Source organism: Labrus mixtus, chromosome 6 (genome assembly GCF_963584025.1).
Source record: "Labrus mixtus chromosome 6, fLabMix1.1, whole genome shotgun sequence".
NCBI lineage: Eukaryota > Metazoa > Chordata > Actinopteri > Labriformes > Labridae > Labrus > Labrus mixtus.
In genome coordinates, this window is record NC_083617.1 from 10,143,261 (window position 1) to 10,156,956 (window position 13,696).

Consider the following 13,696-nt stretch of genomic DNA (forward strand, 5'->3'; position numbering starts at 1 on the left):
GTGGTTCGACAAACAACTTACAAAGGATTGTAAATGAAGTGTGTCAAAGATAAATCTATCCAAGTAAACATTATCCCTGCTTTCATTGTTGTCAGAGTAACGTCTCTTTGTGGTAAGACAGCTGTAAGTGCAGATTCATTTCAAAAGCCAGCAGGCGCAATGTTTACCGTGATGAATTAGTTTCATGCCTGTGATTTTTATCGCCTTCGGATATAAATAGAAACCAAATGATGCCTGAAAGATAAGAAAGACACAATGAAACGTGCCAAACTCCGCAGTGTTCTTTGGAAATGGTTGCTACTAATTTAAAGTAATTGGGATATAAAAAGCTTCCAAATGTTAACGGCGCTTTGAGACTAAAAGCTGCTGGCCTACAACATTTCAGGCTCATTTAGCTCTCTCCGAAGCTAATTCAATCTCATGAATGAAGTGTACCAGAAGTCCAATTCTTGATAATTCGAGCAAAGTAACACAAAACGGTTCAAACTGCTCCACTGTCTTTGGAAGAAAGAAACCCTGGAGATATCATCATTATGTATGGGCCCTTGGATTCTCTGTTGGAAAGCCTTGGGTTTCCTTTTTGTTCTGTGTCAGAACTGCAAACTGTTTCTCATTGGACATTATTAACTGCTTGGAAAAGTGTTTTCTTAATAGATGCCAACCTCTTTTAATCCCTCATTAACACCGTAGGGAACAGTCTTTTGTGACTTTCTATCACAGTTTGAGGATGGAGGAGGGCTACTGTTGGCAGTTTCATGGATGAGCTCCTCTGATTCCACATTAGCATGTTTGTCATCGAAACTCTGCCAAGATGTAATTATTAATCAGGCATATGACTTTGGAGACAGTGCAATGTAAATTAAAATTACACTGAGACTATTTCCTCCTACAGGGTTCTACACACAGAAAAAAAAACAGGTTGATTGATGCCTGAATCCTAGCACACACTCATCAGGTAGTCATCACCTTTCATACCCAAACAGCAGCTGAATTCCTCAGTACATTCCTGTGTAGACATACATTAAACCAGAGACAACCACACTCAAGAGACGGTGCCAGTGACCCTGTAAGGCTGTAAACACACTTCTGCCCCATGTAGACAATGACATAATTTGTTCCATGCAGAGTAGTTTGTTTTTTTTTTCAAGCGGCTGCCCCGCCAGTGAAGACAGCGCTGACGCACACTTCAAAAGAGCGTGACTGGGAGTACAGGTAGGTGGGCTGGTGAAACAGAGAAAGACAGACACTCTGTCGCCTGTTGGAAGGGGACCATTAACCCATAAGAGTTGGCTCATCTCCCTGTGGGCTCTTGTTGTTATAGCAACGGGAGCTGGGTGTTCCGACAGGTTGGCTGGTCAGTGGCAGGAGGGGATCGTGGGATGCAAAAAGGGGCCAGCAAGCGGTCGTGCAACCTTTCTGCCACAACCATCGACCCCCATTTCACTGCACTTAAACTCACAGCCCCCTTTAACCTTGTCAATACCCCCCCCCCCCCCCCCCCGACCCTACAGTATTTTCTAGGGCTGCACAATAAATTGCAAATGTATTGATATCACACTATGAGCTTGGCAAAAGTCTTAATTTAACACAATACATAAGAAAAATGATCCTATGCAAACAAGCAATGCTTTCTCACTCAGCATGTGTACATTTTTTTCACGCTCTGACACCATTTTCATGCAGTCAGATGAAACTCAAGCTAGATAGCAGCTACCCTACAGACCCATTTCCAGCAATTTCCCATTTCCTGCCTCACATTAACACACATTTTTCATCCTGACACACATTCTTATAACACACTAGGTCTCAAATGTGCATAGTACACCATCTGGCGTTTCTCACTCTTCTCTCCTTGCTCTATTAGGCCGACTATTCAGATCGCCAGTCGGATCGACCACCTACTCACCCACTGTGCATCCTTCATAGCTGGAGCTCTGACACGTGAAAGAGTGCAGGCAGTAAACCTTGACATTCAGCTCACTGGGGGTCTCGGAAGACACTTAACTGGAGTGTTGTGAAAACACAAAGTGGTGATGGGAAGTGTGTCATCGTGGCCGCCATTTATACTGTGAATGTGTGATCTCTCTCTCTCTCTGTCTCTGTGTTGAGAAACGATCTTACAGGCTGAAATACCCCTAATCCTCATGCCATGGAGAAACATTTCAGTGGACGTGTGTGTGTGTGAGCAGGTGACATTATCTGACACCTGGGAAGCGTGTGGGCGTGCAGCACGGACTGATGTGAGCACTGTGGATGTTTTTGCAGGTGTCTGAGGAGACTCACTCTTGACAGTGGCGGTCCTCGTGCAGTTGTAGAGAATAGCCAGCTCTCCAAACACCTTCCCTGGCCCCATGGTGCACAGCTTCACGCTCTCCTTCGTCACCTCCACCTTTCCATCTGAAAACATGCACAGAAATACAGGTATGCCATTAGCCCTTAATGCTAGTCAAATTGCAATTTTATTTTCCTGCCTGATTATAGGTGGGAGTCCTCTGCTGTATTCATTGTGTGCAGTAAGCAAAGTTTCAGTGATGAAATGGAGTGGATGATAGGTGTCTGAGGGCTTTTGCTTCATTTTTGGGAGAGAACCCAGCCAGAGAGCTCTTGAATCACTGGGCCATAAAAAAAGATTATTTTTCAGTTTCTGAGCACTACTGGCCTCCTCACTGAGCCTGCATGTGGCCCTGTGAAATTCAACATGAGAAAAATGTAAATAAAGTTTAACACTGAATAAATCACAAACATGCCTTGAGGTTGGGACGATATGAAGTCAATATACTGTATGAGAAAATCATACTATCAAGATATTCACAAAAAAACAGCAGATTCAGTCATTGTTTTTAAAGTAAACAAATATGTGCATTAAGAAAATGCTACATACAACTTCTGGCATAAAAATGGGCAGTCTTTAGGAATAGCTTACATATTTTGAGGTTACCAATCTAATTTATAGATAAAGGTTACAGTAGGGTTTACCAATAAAACATAATGTTAAAAAAACACAATACTAGAACCATGTCGCTGCATTACTAAAGGAGAAGGGCGTTACAGGGAAACGTAGGCAAAGGGCAAATCTATCAGTTCTTAAATCAAGCAACAAGATGATAAGTTGATCTAATATGATGCATAAAAGTTCAGTCATCTTTTCATTCAAACAACTGGAAATACAATTTCAGAATTGTTCTGCCCCTGGGGATATTCTGTCTGAGCTGATGCTTCTGAATTTCCTTTCAACACACTTCACGTTGTTTTTCTTTGTCTGTTTACTTTGATTCATCCAGATTCTTTTATGGAAACATTAAAGTGAACTGTCTTCAGCTTAGGTTAACTTGATGTCTTTTCCCTCATTTCCTCAATGTGGGAAGAAAACTGTACTTTTGCATACATTCACCCCGGAGAATCATAATTCCAGCTTAAAGCAGGACTTTTATATATTTCTTCTCTAACTCTGTAAGAAGCCCTTCACCGCAGTGACTGGGGGGGATGTATGCTGCCGCTGTGTTTAGACGAGCCTCATCAGGCATGTATACTTTACTGGAAACCCAGCATTCCACTAAGACTCTTGCTGATTCAATGAAAAAAACCCAAAGAAAATAGTCCATGTCAACTCTAGGCTACTGATGACATACGACCAGATGATAAGAGAAGGGGATTTATCCAGAGAGGAAACAGTTCAGTACATAACCTACAACAGTTTTTGGGGGATTTATTTTGGATTTTGAAGGGACATGTTTGAAACACAGATGTTCTGTAAAACATTAAGAACAGAAGACAGATACACAAAAACATGCCCTCATTATTTATCTCACATATTTAACACATTGTCCATTAACACCCAGTGTGACACGCAAGGAAAAGCTTCAGCTTTAAAGTGTGTTACCACCTTAATGTTTACTTCCCTGCTGTTTTCACCAACCATGTGTAACAACCTTTCAATGTGTGTCAGAGCAACACTCTCCGTTTATTCTAGTCAAAATAAGCAACTGCCAAGAATTAATGACAATAAGCAGCTTTAAAAAGCACCTTTGTGATTCTTAATGCATCACTCGTGCATCTTTCTTTATTATCAGCTTAAAGCACGTCAGGAGTTTTCAACTATGAAACAGACTGAAATGTATAGGGATGTACTGTATGCGATGTGCTGATGTACTGCTTCGCCCCCAAATCAACACAAACTAAAAGTTTCTGTTTTTTCACTTAATTTAAAACAATGGAACACAATACTAAACAACAGACTGCTAGCTCTCAGAAAACACTTATGCTCTGGAAGATTGGCACAAAATGGACTAGGAAAAGAAAATTGTAGTTTTTCTGACATTTGTACTTCCATTTTCTACTCTTTCATACATTGGTCGCTTTCATCAGAGAACTTTTGATGCACTTAAAGAAATGACCAGGAAAGAGGGAACCCCTGGTACTCATTTACTAGAGCTACTTATTCGTAGCCTTGAGTGGAGATGAAATCCATTTTGTATTGTCAGTCTAGCCTTGCAGAGTCACTTAAACTGCCAAAATCAAATCTATGTCTCATTTCTAGTCAATAAATATCTCCTTTTGCTGAATATAAACGGCATTCAACTTACAAGTCCAGTTAAACATCGTATCTCAAGATATAAAAAGTAACAATATAAGGTCTGAATTGCTTGTAATAAGATAGAAATATCTGCTATGGGTCTTTACTGCTAATTTTACTGAATTGTCTTGAAATGAGATGGTCTTCCTAAATGAGTTAGTACAACTGAGTTTTTGCAGTGTAAAGACTAAATTAGTAAACTCAATATGCTACAAGATTTAAGTCTGGACAACTGCCATTGAGAATCGATTGAGCCAAAAAAGATAAATGTGCCAGACCAATCAGTGCACCGCGGTGTTAGCATGATCATTCACAACCTGAGAGCTATTAAAAATGATTAAACCTGGTCGTCACAAACAGAGCATTGATAATAAGTGCTTTGGAAGAAAAACCACCAATGGTTTCACAACGCCTGCCTTGTGTTTCCAGTTCAGAAATTTGGAAGCGAAGACCAAACACTGTCAAACTGGAGACAGGTTACATCTGTCAGGGGGAAAAAAACAGCTTTATAAGCCAAGTACATGTAAACAAACAAGGAATTTCACTTTGTGTTTTACTTGTGTTCAATGCCCTCACACAGAGTGCCAAGAGCAATTTTCCTGTAGAGTGATAAAGATGGACATCTACAACTAAAATAAAGGGGCACCTGGCTTAACAAAGGTTGAACATTTAACTATCATGAAGGTGAAAAACTTGAACTGAAACCAATTTCTCTGCTTCTCCACCAACCAGTCAAGTTTACATTCACCAGTGTTTCTGACAGAGTGATAGAGAAACTGTGGCCGTGATTAGGAATCAGGGATATATATTTTATATTGAAGAAAAAATAGTATACCACCATACCAAACAATATGACATCATAAGCCCCGCTGTTGTATTGATTCATGCTTTATAAATACATTTGGATTGGATTGGAAGTGGGTCTTTGTTAGGGGGAGAAGTCGCAACCCTTTACTTACAAGAGGGGCCATGATTCCACGACCTCTCTGTTTCTCTCTTTCTCTGTAGAGATTGTAACTCTCAGGTGACCCCCTTCTTGAAAACAGAAGAACGACCAGGTACAAAAGAGGGAGAACAAGGGGAGATCGACAACTACTCAATTGTGGATTGTGCAATTCTCCTGGACGGGGGAAGAAAAATAGACCTGATGAAATAAAAAAGTCCCATGAGGTATCAAGAGATAAGGTCTTCACGAGAATAAGATAAATGAGAGCTTACAGTCGGCCCAACCATCTTATTGAACACTCAATTGCTTCTAATGTCCCTGAGATACGGGGATCACAAGGATGGGATTGACCAACCCACCCCCAAAACAATCTCTATGCTGTCATCGGTGCAGAGGCGAAGAAATAGATTCATTAAACGACTTATTGGACTAAAAGTGTTTCTTTTAATATTTAAAATATGAATAGAGGAGTGCAAGAGTGCACATTTCCAGGAGGACAAAACTGTGCAATGTGGCCTCGGAGACGTTGTCTAATGGACAAACAAACACCTAACTTTATTATGTGCATGGAGGGCTAAAATGCTGTTTAAAAGCAGCGTTGTCAAGCTAATAATTTACTGTCCATAGCAACGTAATTAATTTTAGACAAAGGGGAATGGTAGGAGCATGGTGCTTGCTTTAAACTTTACCGACCACAGGCTGTGAGGGAAATGCTGGCAAATGAAGTAATCCAATGATTAATTATCGGAATTTCACACAAGGTGTTTTCTTTTATATGAAACTGTTATTCAGAAGTTCACATGAATCCACCTACACACACCAACGTGGCTCATTTCCAATTGTGGTTCTAATAAGTCCGGCTTTATCATCTTCTTCTTTTGTTACAGTGGCTCCAAATTCACCTCTCACATGCAAGTGCCATTCAAATGTATTCAAATAACAACACAACAGACAGACACCCAGGACACTCACTCTCACTGGGCAGTCGATCTGATATCAAAACAGGCTACGTCCCACTGAGCCATATAACAGCAGCTGAATACTGCCGTGTCTGAATGCAAATTAAAACGAGAGAAAAAAATAACAAATTAGTAAGATACTGCATGTATTATGTTTACTGTGTTTCCACTGCTGTTGTATCACAGCATGTCTTCTTCTCTTGGAACGATGTAGCTGCGTTAATGACTGATCATTTGAATGCATAGAGCGGTCTGTTCGACTTAATGGGGCATCAGGACAGACCTCGGAGCAGACTTCCCTCTGGCTCAAGCTCAGATGTGATTCTGGCTGTGATCCAAATCAAAAAGCTGTTGTTGTTTGGGCTGACTCTATCTTACACTAAAGACTACAGAGTACCCTATAAGAAAATGTGACTATGGAGCCCACACACTCTCTTAATAGGAATCACTTAAATAGTCCACAATAGCCTGATTTTCTTCAAATACATTTTTCATTTAGACAAAACCCCACAGCTGCAATTAAAAGGATTCACGCTAAAGGTATTTTCTGATGAATATACACAATACTGCCACAGCTTGCAGCAATGGAAAAGTTTGTGAGCTCCCACATGGAGTCGTTCACACTGAAGCCATTACATTGTTTCTATAAATAAAGCTGAGTTGCAGAGGTCAGACAGTGGATACTGTTTCAATTCTTCCCCCCCTCTTGTTCCATTGATAGTTTTTATGTTTCTCAAGCAGCATAGAAAAGACATCAAGAAACAGGATGTGTGGGAGTTCAAACCCCTCAAGAATAACATACAACCACCAGCGCGTCTTGATGGGCCTTGTTCTTCCGCCGCAGCTCGGGAGTCAGATTACGCAGTCCTATCCCTGTCCATTAAGGCAGCACAGAAACACGGATGCAAGATCAAGCAGATCATTGTTTAATTCTGCCCCCACAGGCCGGATATGGTTCTTTACCACTGAACGTTTTTGGTGGTACAAAGTTGGAGTTGACAGTTTTGGCTTCAAGTCGGCAATGACACATCTGTTGGAATATAAAAGTCGAGTCATGCCTGACAGTTTGAATGGTTGTGCGGAGACAAAAGCCATAGGAGAATCTAGACTGAGCATGAGATCTATTCACTTGGGGACTGAAATGGATTCAGAAAATTCCAATGTTTAGAAATCACCATCTTCTCTTTATCTCCTCACAAATGAAAGATGCAGCTTTGAAAGATCTTGTGAATTGCTGCTGATTCACACGGTTGACTGAAACAGGACTGAAATGATAGTCCTTGATATTACATCAGCTTTGAGCTGTAATTTATTTTCACCTTGCTATTGGAAAAAAAGGGAACATGGCCTGAAAAAAAAAAAAAACACTTTCAGCCAGACAAATATTCTTTGCTTTTCAGTTTTGAGAAACATGACACACAAATCGAAACACAGGGGCAGACTTCAGGAAAAGGTAAAATAAATAGAACTCGGAGACGACTGCAGCACTCGACTTCACAAAGATGTTCAAGGGCCTGAGCCCAAACTTTTGATTTTGAGGTTAACTATCTCATTTAATCAGTGAATCAAAATTGTTCAGAACCGGTAATTCCCCCTTATCACAGCTCTGTGAGCGTGTTCAACAGAGAGGTGTGTCTTCAGCTGAAGAAGTCGTACATTATTATTTTTCTCCATTTAAGAGCAAATAAACACTGGAGTTAAAGAAAATATGAATTTGAGCTGAAGCCTACAGCAAGAGCAAACACAAAGGCAGAGAGAAAGGGAGTGAAAGCACTTTTGTGTTATTAATCAGGGAGGAAGGCTCAGAATGGAAATGAGGCTCGTTCAAAGAACCCCGGCACAGGAAATGACAAATGCTGAGTATTGTTGTTTCAGAGAAGCCCTGTTTGTATAAATGAGGATGGAAAGACTACAAGAAGCATGATCGTCAACATAGAGAGAGAGGGAGGGAGGGGGAGAGAGAGATAGAGAGAGACAACAACAATGGAGTCTGATTGAAAGATGCATTGTCTTTTTTACTTGAAAATGTTAAGATATATCCAGACAGTCGGCGAGCTATTTTCTGAACCTTCTACCCTGCCATGATGTTATTCTGCATATTCAATATACAGCAGCAGGGGGCCACTCTGCAGTCACTGCTAACATCATCAACCGAAACTTACAACCACAATGCAACAGGCAGCTGCTCTCCACCAATCACACCCTGACAGAGCTAAATTGAGTAAATTGTGACTTGAAAGTAGAAAATGTAAACTAATAACTAATAATGAAGCCCTTACCAAATAATGAAACTTAATGATGTTTTTTTTTGGTTGTTTTGATTCCATTATTGATTTAAATCCTGCTGAACAAGTAATAGAAATATCTGTCATAAGACAAATTATGAACCAACAGGGAAACAAAATACCAACACCTCTCTAAATTGGATTAAATGGATTATGAATAATGATAAGGATTTAGCGTTGACTGAAATAGTTTCTTACCTAATAAACTGGCAAAAGAGTGTATTTCTATAAACACAAAATCTTAAGCGCAACATCCATTCATCCATTATCTTGACCACTTTTCCTGTTCGGGGTCGTGGGGGGCTGGGGCTGTCATCCCAGCTGTCATTGGGCAAGAGGGGGGGGGGGGGGGGGGGGGGGGTACACCCTGGACTGTCCGCCAGTCAATCACAGGGCTAACAGAGACAGACAACAAGCCACACTCGCATTCACACCTACGGGTAATTTAGAGTAACCAATTGAACTGACGAGCATGTCTTTGGACTAGGGGAGGAAGCCGGAGTACTCGGGGAGAAACCCACGCAAGCACAGGGTGAAGACGCAAACTCCACACAAAGAGGCTCTGTCTGACAGGGATTTGAACCAGGAACCTCCTCGCTGTGAGGCAACAGCGCTAACCACTGCACCACCAGCAAGAGCATCATCAGCTTCAATTTTTTATTGTAGTCAGGGCTAGTAGAATGATATTTCTTAATTGAACTGAGATATTCAAGTTTAAAACTGCTTAACACTTTCTTTCCTTTAACCCCACAACCTGCTCTATTTAACTTTGTAATATTAGTCAGAGTGGGTGTACTGTATAGCAGCAACCTGTGCACATACATAAAGGCATTTAGATGAAAACCCTCCATCCTTAGTCCAAAGAGCATGAGTCTTCATCCTTTGCAAAAAAAGTATGCTTGGTGACTGATAAACCTGTAAAGTAGTCAGTGTAGCTTTCTGCAGCTTTAGGAGTCTGAGTAATTGAAGGTGCCAGAGGGAGATTGCAGTTTATGTATTTTGCAGCTGAAATCCGCTAATGCTCTTGTTGTAAGAAGTGGTGTCAAAATTATTCAACTTTGCTTTGAAGCATTGGAGCGATCAGGTCTGATTTCGGATTTTTGGGGAAACACAAGGTCTTTGATGTGGTCATGTCAGTTGTTTTCTCTCTATACAGCTCTCTCTCTATAGCTGCACTAGAAGTAAAAGGAGCAGTTTGAAAATAAAGTTGAGTCTAACATCTTCTGACTGACTGTTGTGGCATGTCTTTAAGCTTTTATGGCTAGAGTGCACTCATTTCACTTCCCCTTTTTATCTGTCTTGCCAGAAAAATACCGGGTCTACGATTCCTTTTGAAATTGACAGGTGCAGACAGCTTTGTATGCACAGCTCTGCGGATTGGATCTGAAAGTAAACTGGCTGACGTCAAAGAGTCTTCTTAAACGTTTTCCATTTTTATTACAGATGCAACAAAGGCGGAAGAAAAAAAGGCAGAGAGGAGTGGGGTAAGAAATGTTAAAAGGCTGTGATGAAGGAGAAACAGTAGGCAGCAGGTGAGAGAGCCGAGGAAGGACACCTGATGCTATAGGTGAGCTATTCTGAACATCGTATGATTTGCGACAAGAGTACTTTACAGTTCAACAAAAGCACACTCATGCAGGGCTCGCTGCTCCGCAGTTTTGTTCAAGTGGTTTGTGAGACGCAAGGACACTAAACAGCATGTTCTCACTGGGACACAGACACAGCTGGTTTCATTCTTTTTACATCATTTTACCTTGAAGACAGGGATTTAGCGAGAACATTTTCTGGTACCATGGGGCTACTTTTAGAGTCTTTCCACCTCATACTGAGGACACTTTCAAACAGTGGCAGGAAAAGGACATTTAAGGTGAGATATGATAAAGATGAATTTCCTCATTCGGAATCACTCTTCCATCTCTGTTTTCATTAAAACTTTCAAATCAGCCTGTTTTCACGCCGTCCTTGTAATCAAACAGCGATTATGGCTCCCGTGTTGACGAGCTGATTGATAGCCTTAGCAAGGGGCAATGAAAATGATCATTTTGTATTCAGACCAAATCACAACAAATTGTAATTAGCAGTTAGCACCCATGCCATGTGCACATACTGTAGCTTTCCTTTTGTGCAGAGGAGACTTAATTAGAAAGCTTCAAAAGGAGAATACAGATTAATGTGACATCTTAAGTACTACAATAATGGGCCTCTCTCATTTCCGTTCCCTGCTTTCATTTCAGTAGCCCGCTGTTCCTCCATAGACAGGATGAGGTATTTATGGGTAATTTAGAAGTGGAGTGTTTACATGCATCATGGACATGAGAAGCCGTATACAGTCACTTAAGTTACTCTATGTTGCTGCACTTAGACGTAGCTTTGAGCTAAACGCTAACATGCTGACAATAGGTGGATATGATGTAAAAAGTCTCACCAAAATACATGAAATGACCTAAACCTCTAAACACAGAATTACCTGAATAAGTCATACTCTATATATGTCATGCACACTGTAAACTGGTCTGTAGGTTACATTTCAATCTCACAATCTGCTGTGATGACATTGATTCATTAAGTTCAAGTGTGCAGGATCTCTGACTTTTCTTTTGCAGTGTGTCTTCGGGGAGGGCACATAAATCCAAGGTTTTTACTTTTTTTTGATCTGATGAAACTAGATTAAAAGTTCGAGTGATCATTTAAGTTATAATATTTAATGTTGAGGGGAACATGAATGTCTCTACCAAATCTCGGTTGCAGAGATATTCTAGTTTGAACCTAGACGATTGACAAACACATTGCCATCCACAGAGCCAAGTTCTGTACTGTTATTGTGGACTGAAAACCTTTAAACCCTACATTTTTCTGATTGCTCATTGGAGTTTGCTCATTCAGTGTACATGTGTCCTGTAGACCTGGTGAGGGCTTTAGATTGTGTCGCTTGGACAGTCAAGTGGAAGGTACTGTGTGAATATGGGGTCCCCTGGCCGTTGCTGTGAGCCAACTGCTCTCTGTCAAAGTCAGATCTGTGTACGCTTTCTCGCCACTAAGTCAGATTTCACTGTTCATGTTGGCCTCTGTCAGGGCTGTCCACAGTCTCCAATTCTGCTTGTAAATTTCATGGACAGGATCTTGAAGCACATCCGAGGGGAGGAAGGTTTTCAGTTTGGGGACCTCAGAATTTAATCTCTGCCTTTTGCAGATGATGTTGTTCTGTTTGCTTCTTTAGGCTGGGGCCTCCTGCAGGCATTGGGGTGGTCTGCAGCCGAGTGCAAAGCAGTCGGGATGAGGATCAGCACCTCTGAGTCCGAGGACAGGGTTTCTTGCCCAAAATCTTTGGATCCCTTCAGATGTGGAGTGAGGCAACAGCAGTATTGTTGGCACTGTGCCAGACCGTTATGATGAAGAGGGAGATGAGCCGAAAGGCAAATATTGATTTACCAGTCAGTCTACGATCCAGCCCTCACCTATGCTCATAAGCTTTAAGTAATGACAGAAAGAATGAGATCGCAAATACAGGGGGCTGAAATTAGTTTCCTAGAAAGTGTAGCTGGTGTGCCATAGGGACAGTTTGAGGAGCTCGGACATATGGAGGGAGCTCGAGCCGCTGCTCCTTCGCCTTGAAAGTAGCCAGTTGAGGGGGTTTTGGCATCTGATTAGGATGCCTTCTGGTCACCTGCCTTTGGACATAATCCGGGCACGTCCAACTAGGAGGACACCCCGATGAACACCCAAAACACACTGGAGGGATTACATATCCATTCTGGCCTGGAATGCCTTGGGATCCCCCAGAAGGAGATAGACATCTGAGGCAACTTGCTTAGCCTACTGCCACTGCAACACCGCCCCGCATAAGCAGAATAATGGATGGATGATTTCTATGTTTTGTAATGCCATTGGCTCGTGTAGTCATTAAAATACAATTTGATATCTAGCCTAAAACAAAGTTTCTTACTGAAAAAGTTGAGTTCAAGATGCAGAAGCGACATGCTCCTCTTATGTATGTGTCTACATAGGCATCCTTTAGCACTACACACACATACTACACACACAAAGTCATATTGTTACAGAGTGATTTGTACTTGGCCCCCCCAAAAAAGGAGAATTCCCATGCTGGGGTGCAGAGTATTTTGCGGAGGCAATCAAAGTTCAAAAAGAAGATCAAAGAGATGAATTTGAACTCAGGAGACTGAATAAAAAGTCTGCAGAGAGAGAAGAGCAATTTAAAGGGAACCCTTATCTCAAACCTTTACTTCAGCGACATTGATTGAAGGAACTTCCCTTTTCGAAGCTCATCCTATTCAGGCTTCTTCTTGTTTGTGAGTTAGCTATGAAATGCAGGAACATATGCAACTTTCAAGGCTTTGCAATTTAATAGTGACCTCAGGTAACTGTGTTGTTTAGAGCAAGGTGCCTACAGCATTTTCTTTATTTTTCTGTAGGTTTCTCAGTGGTATACATTCAGTCCGTGTGTGTGTGCGTGTGCGCGTGTGTGTTGTACACATGCTCGTCAAGGGGCGAAGGAAGGGATTTGTATGTCAGTGTAGCAGAGCAGATTACTTGTGCCCTATCTTGTATCCTCCAGTAGGTACCTCGGCAAAGACACAGCTTATCCAGTACAAGCAGACTCTCAGCATTACTCCAAGTCTATGACCACCAAGTCCCGACACACACACACAGACACACACACACACACACACACACACACACACACACACACTCCCAGGAACACATGTGCTACAAGCAGTGTTCACTTACATACTGTAAGTGGAGAAAAATAAGAGATTTTCAAACACTAGCATAGTATTCAGCTCATATGTTGCCCATGAGCTCTTTTTTGTCCGTCTACCTTTCCTTACTCGTCCCTCTGTCCTTTTATTTCACACACACATAAACACACACTTACACACACAGCTTTCATCGTCTTTCCAGATGAGGGACTCTG

At 41.5% G+C, this 13,696-nt stretch overlaps 1 protein-coding gene across 2 annotated transcripts in view; it reads right to left on the reverse strand.

Moving 5' to 3' along the window:
• Positions 1 to 13,696, reverse strand: part of LOC132975393 (cGMP-dependent protein kinase 1) — an 86,158-nt gene that overhangs the window by 53,014 nt on the left and 19,448 nt on the right. For both annotated transcript variants that reach the window (XM_061039903.1, XM_061039902.1), the window contains exon 3: positions 2,284 to 2,397. In XM_061039903.1, the coding sequence (XP_060895886.1) occupies positions 2,284 to 2,397 (114 nt within the window). The remainder of the gene's footprint in view (positions 1 to 2,283; positions 2,398 to 13,696) is intronic.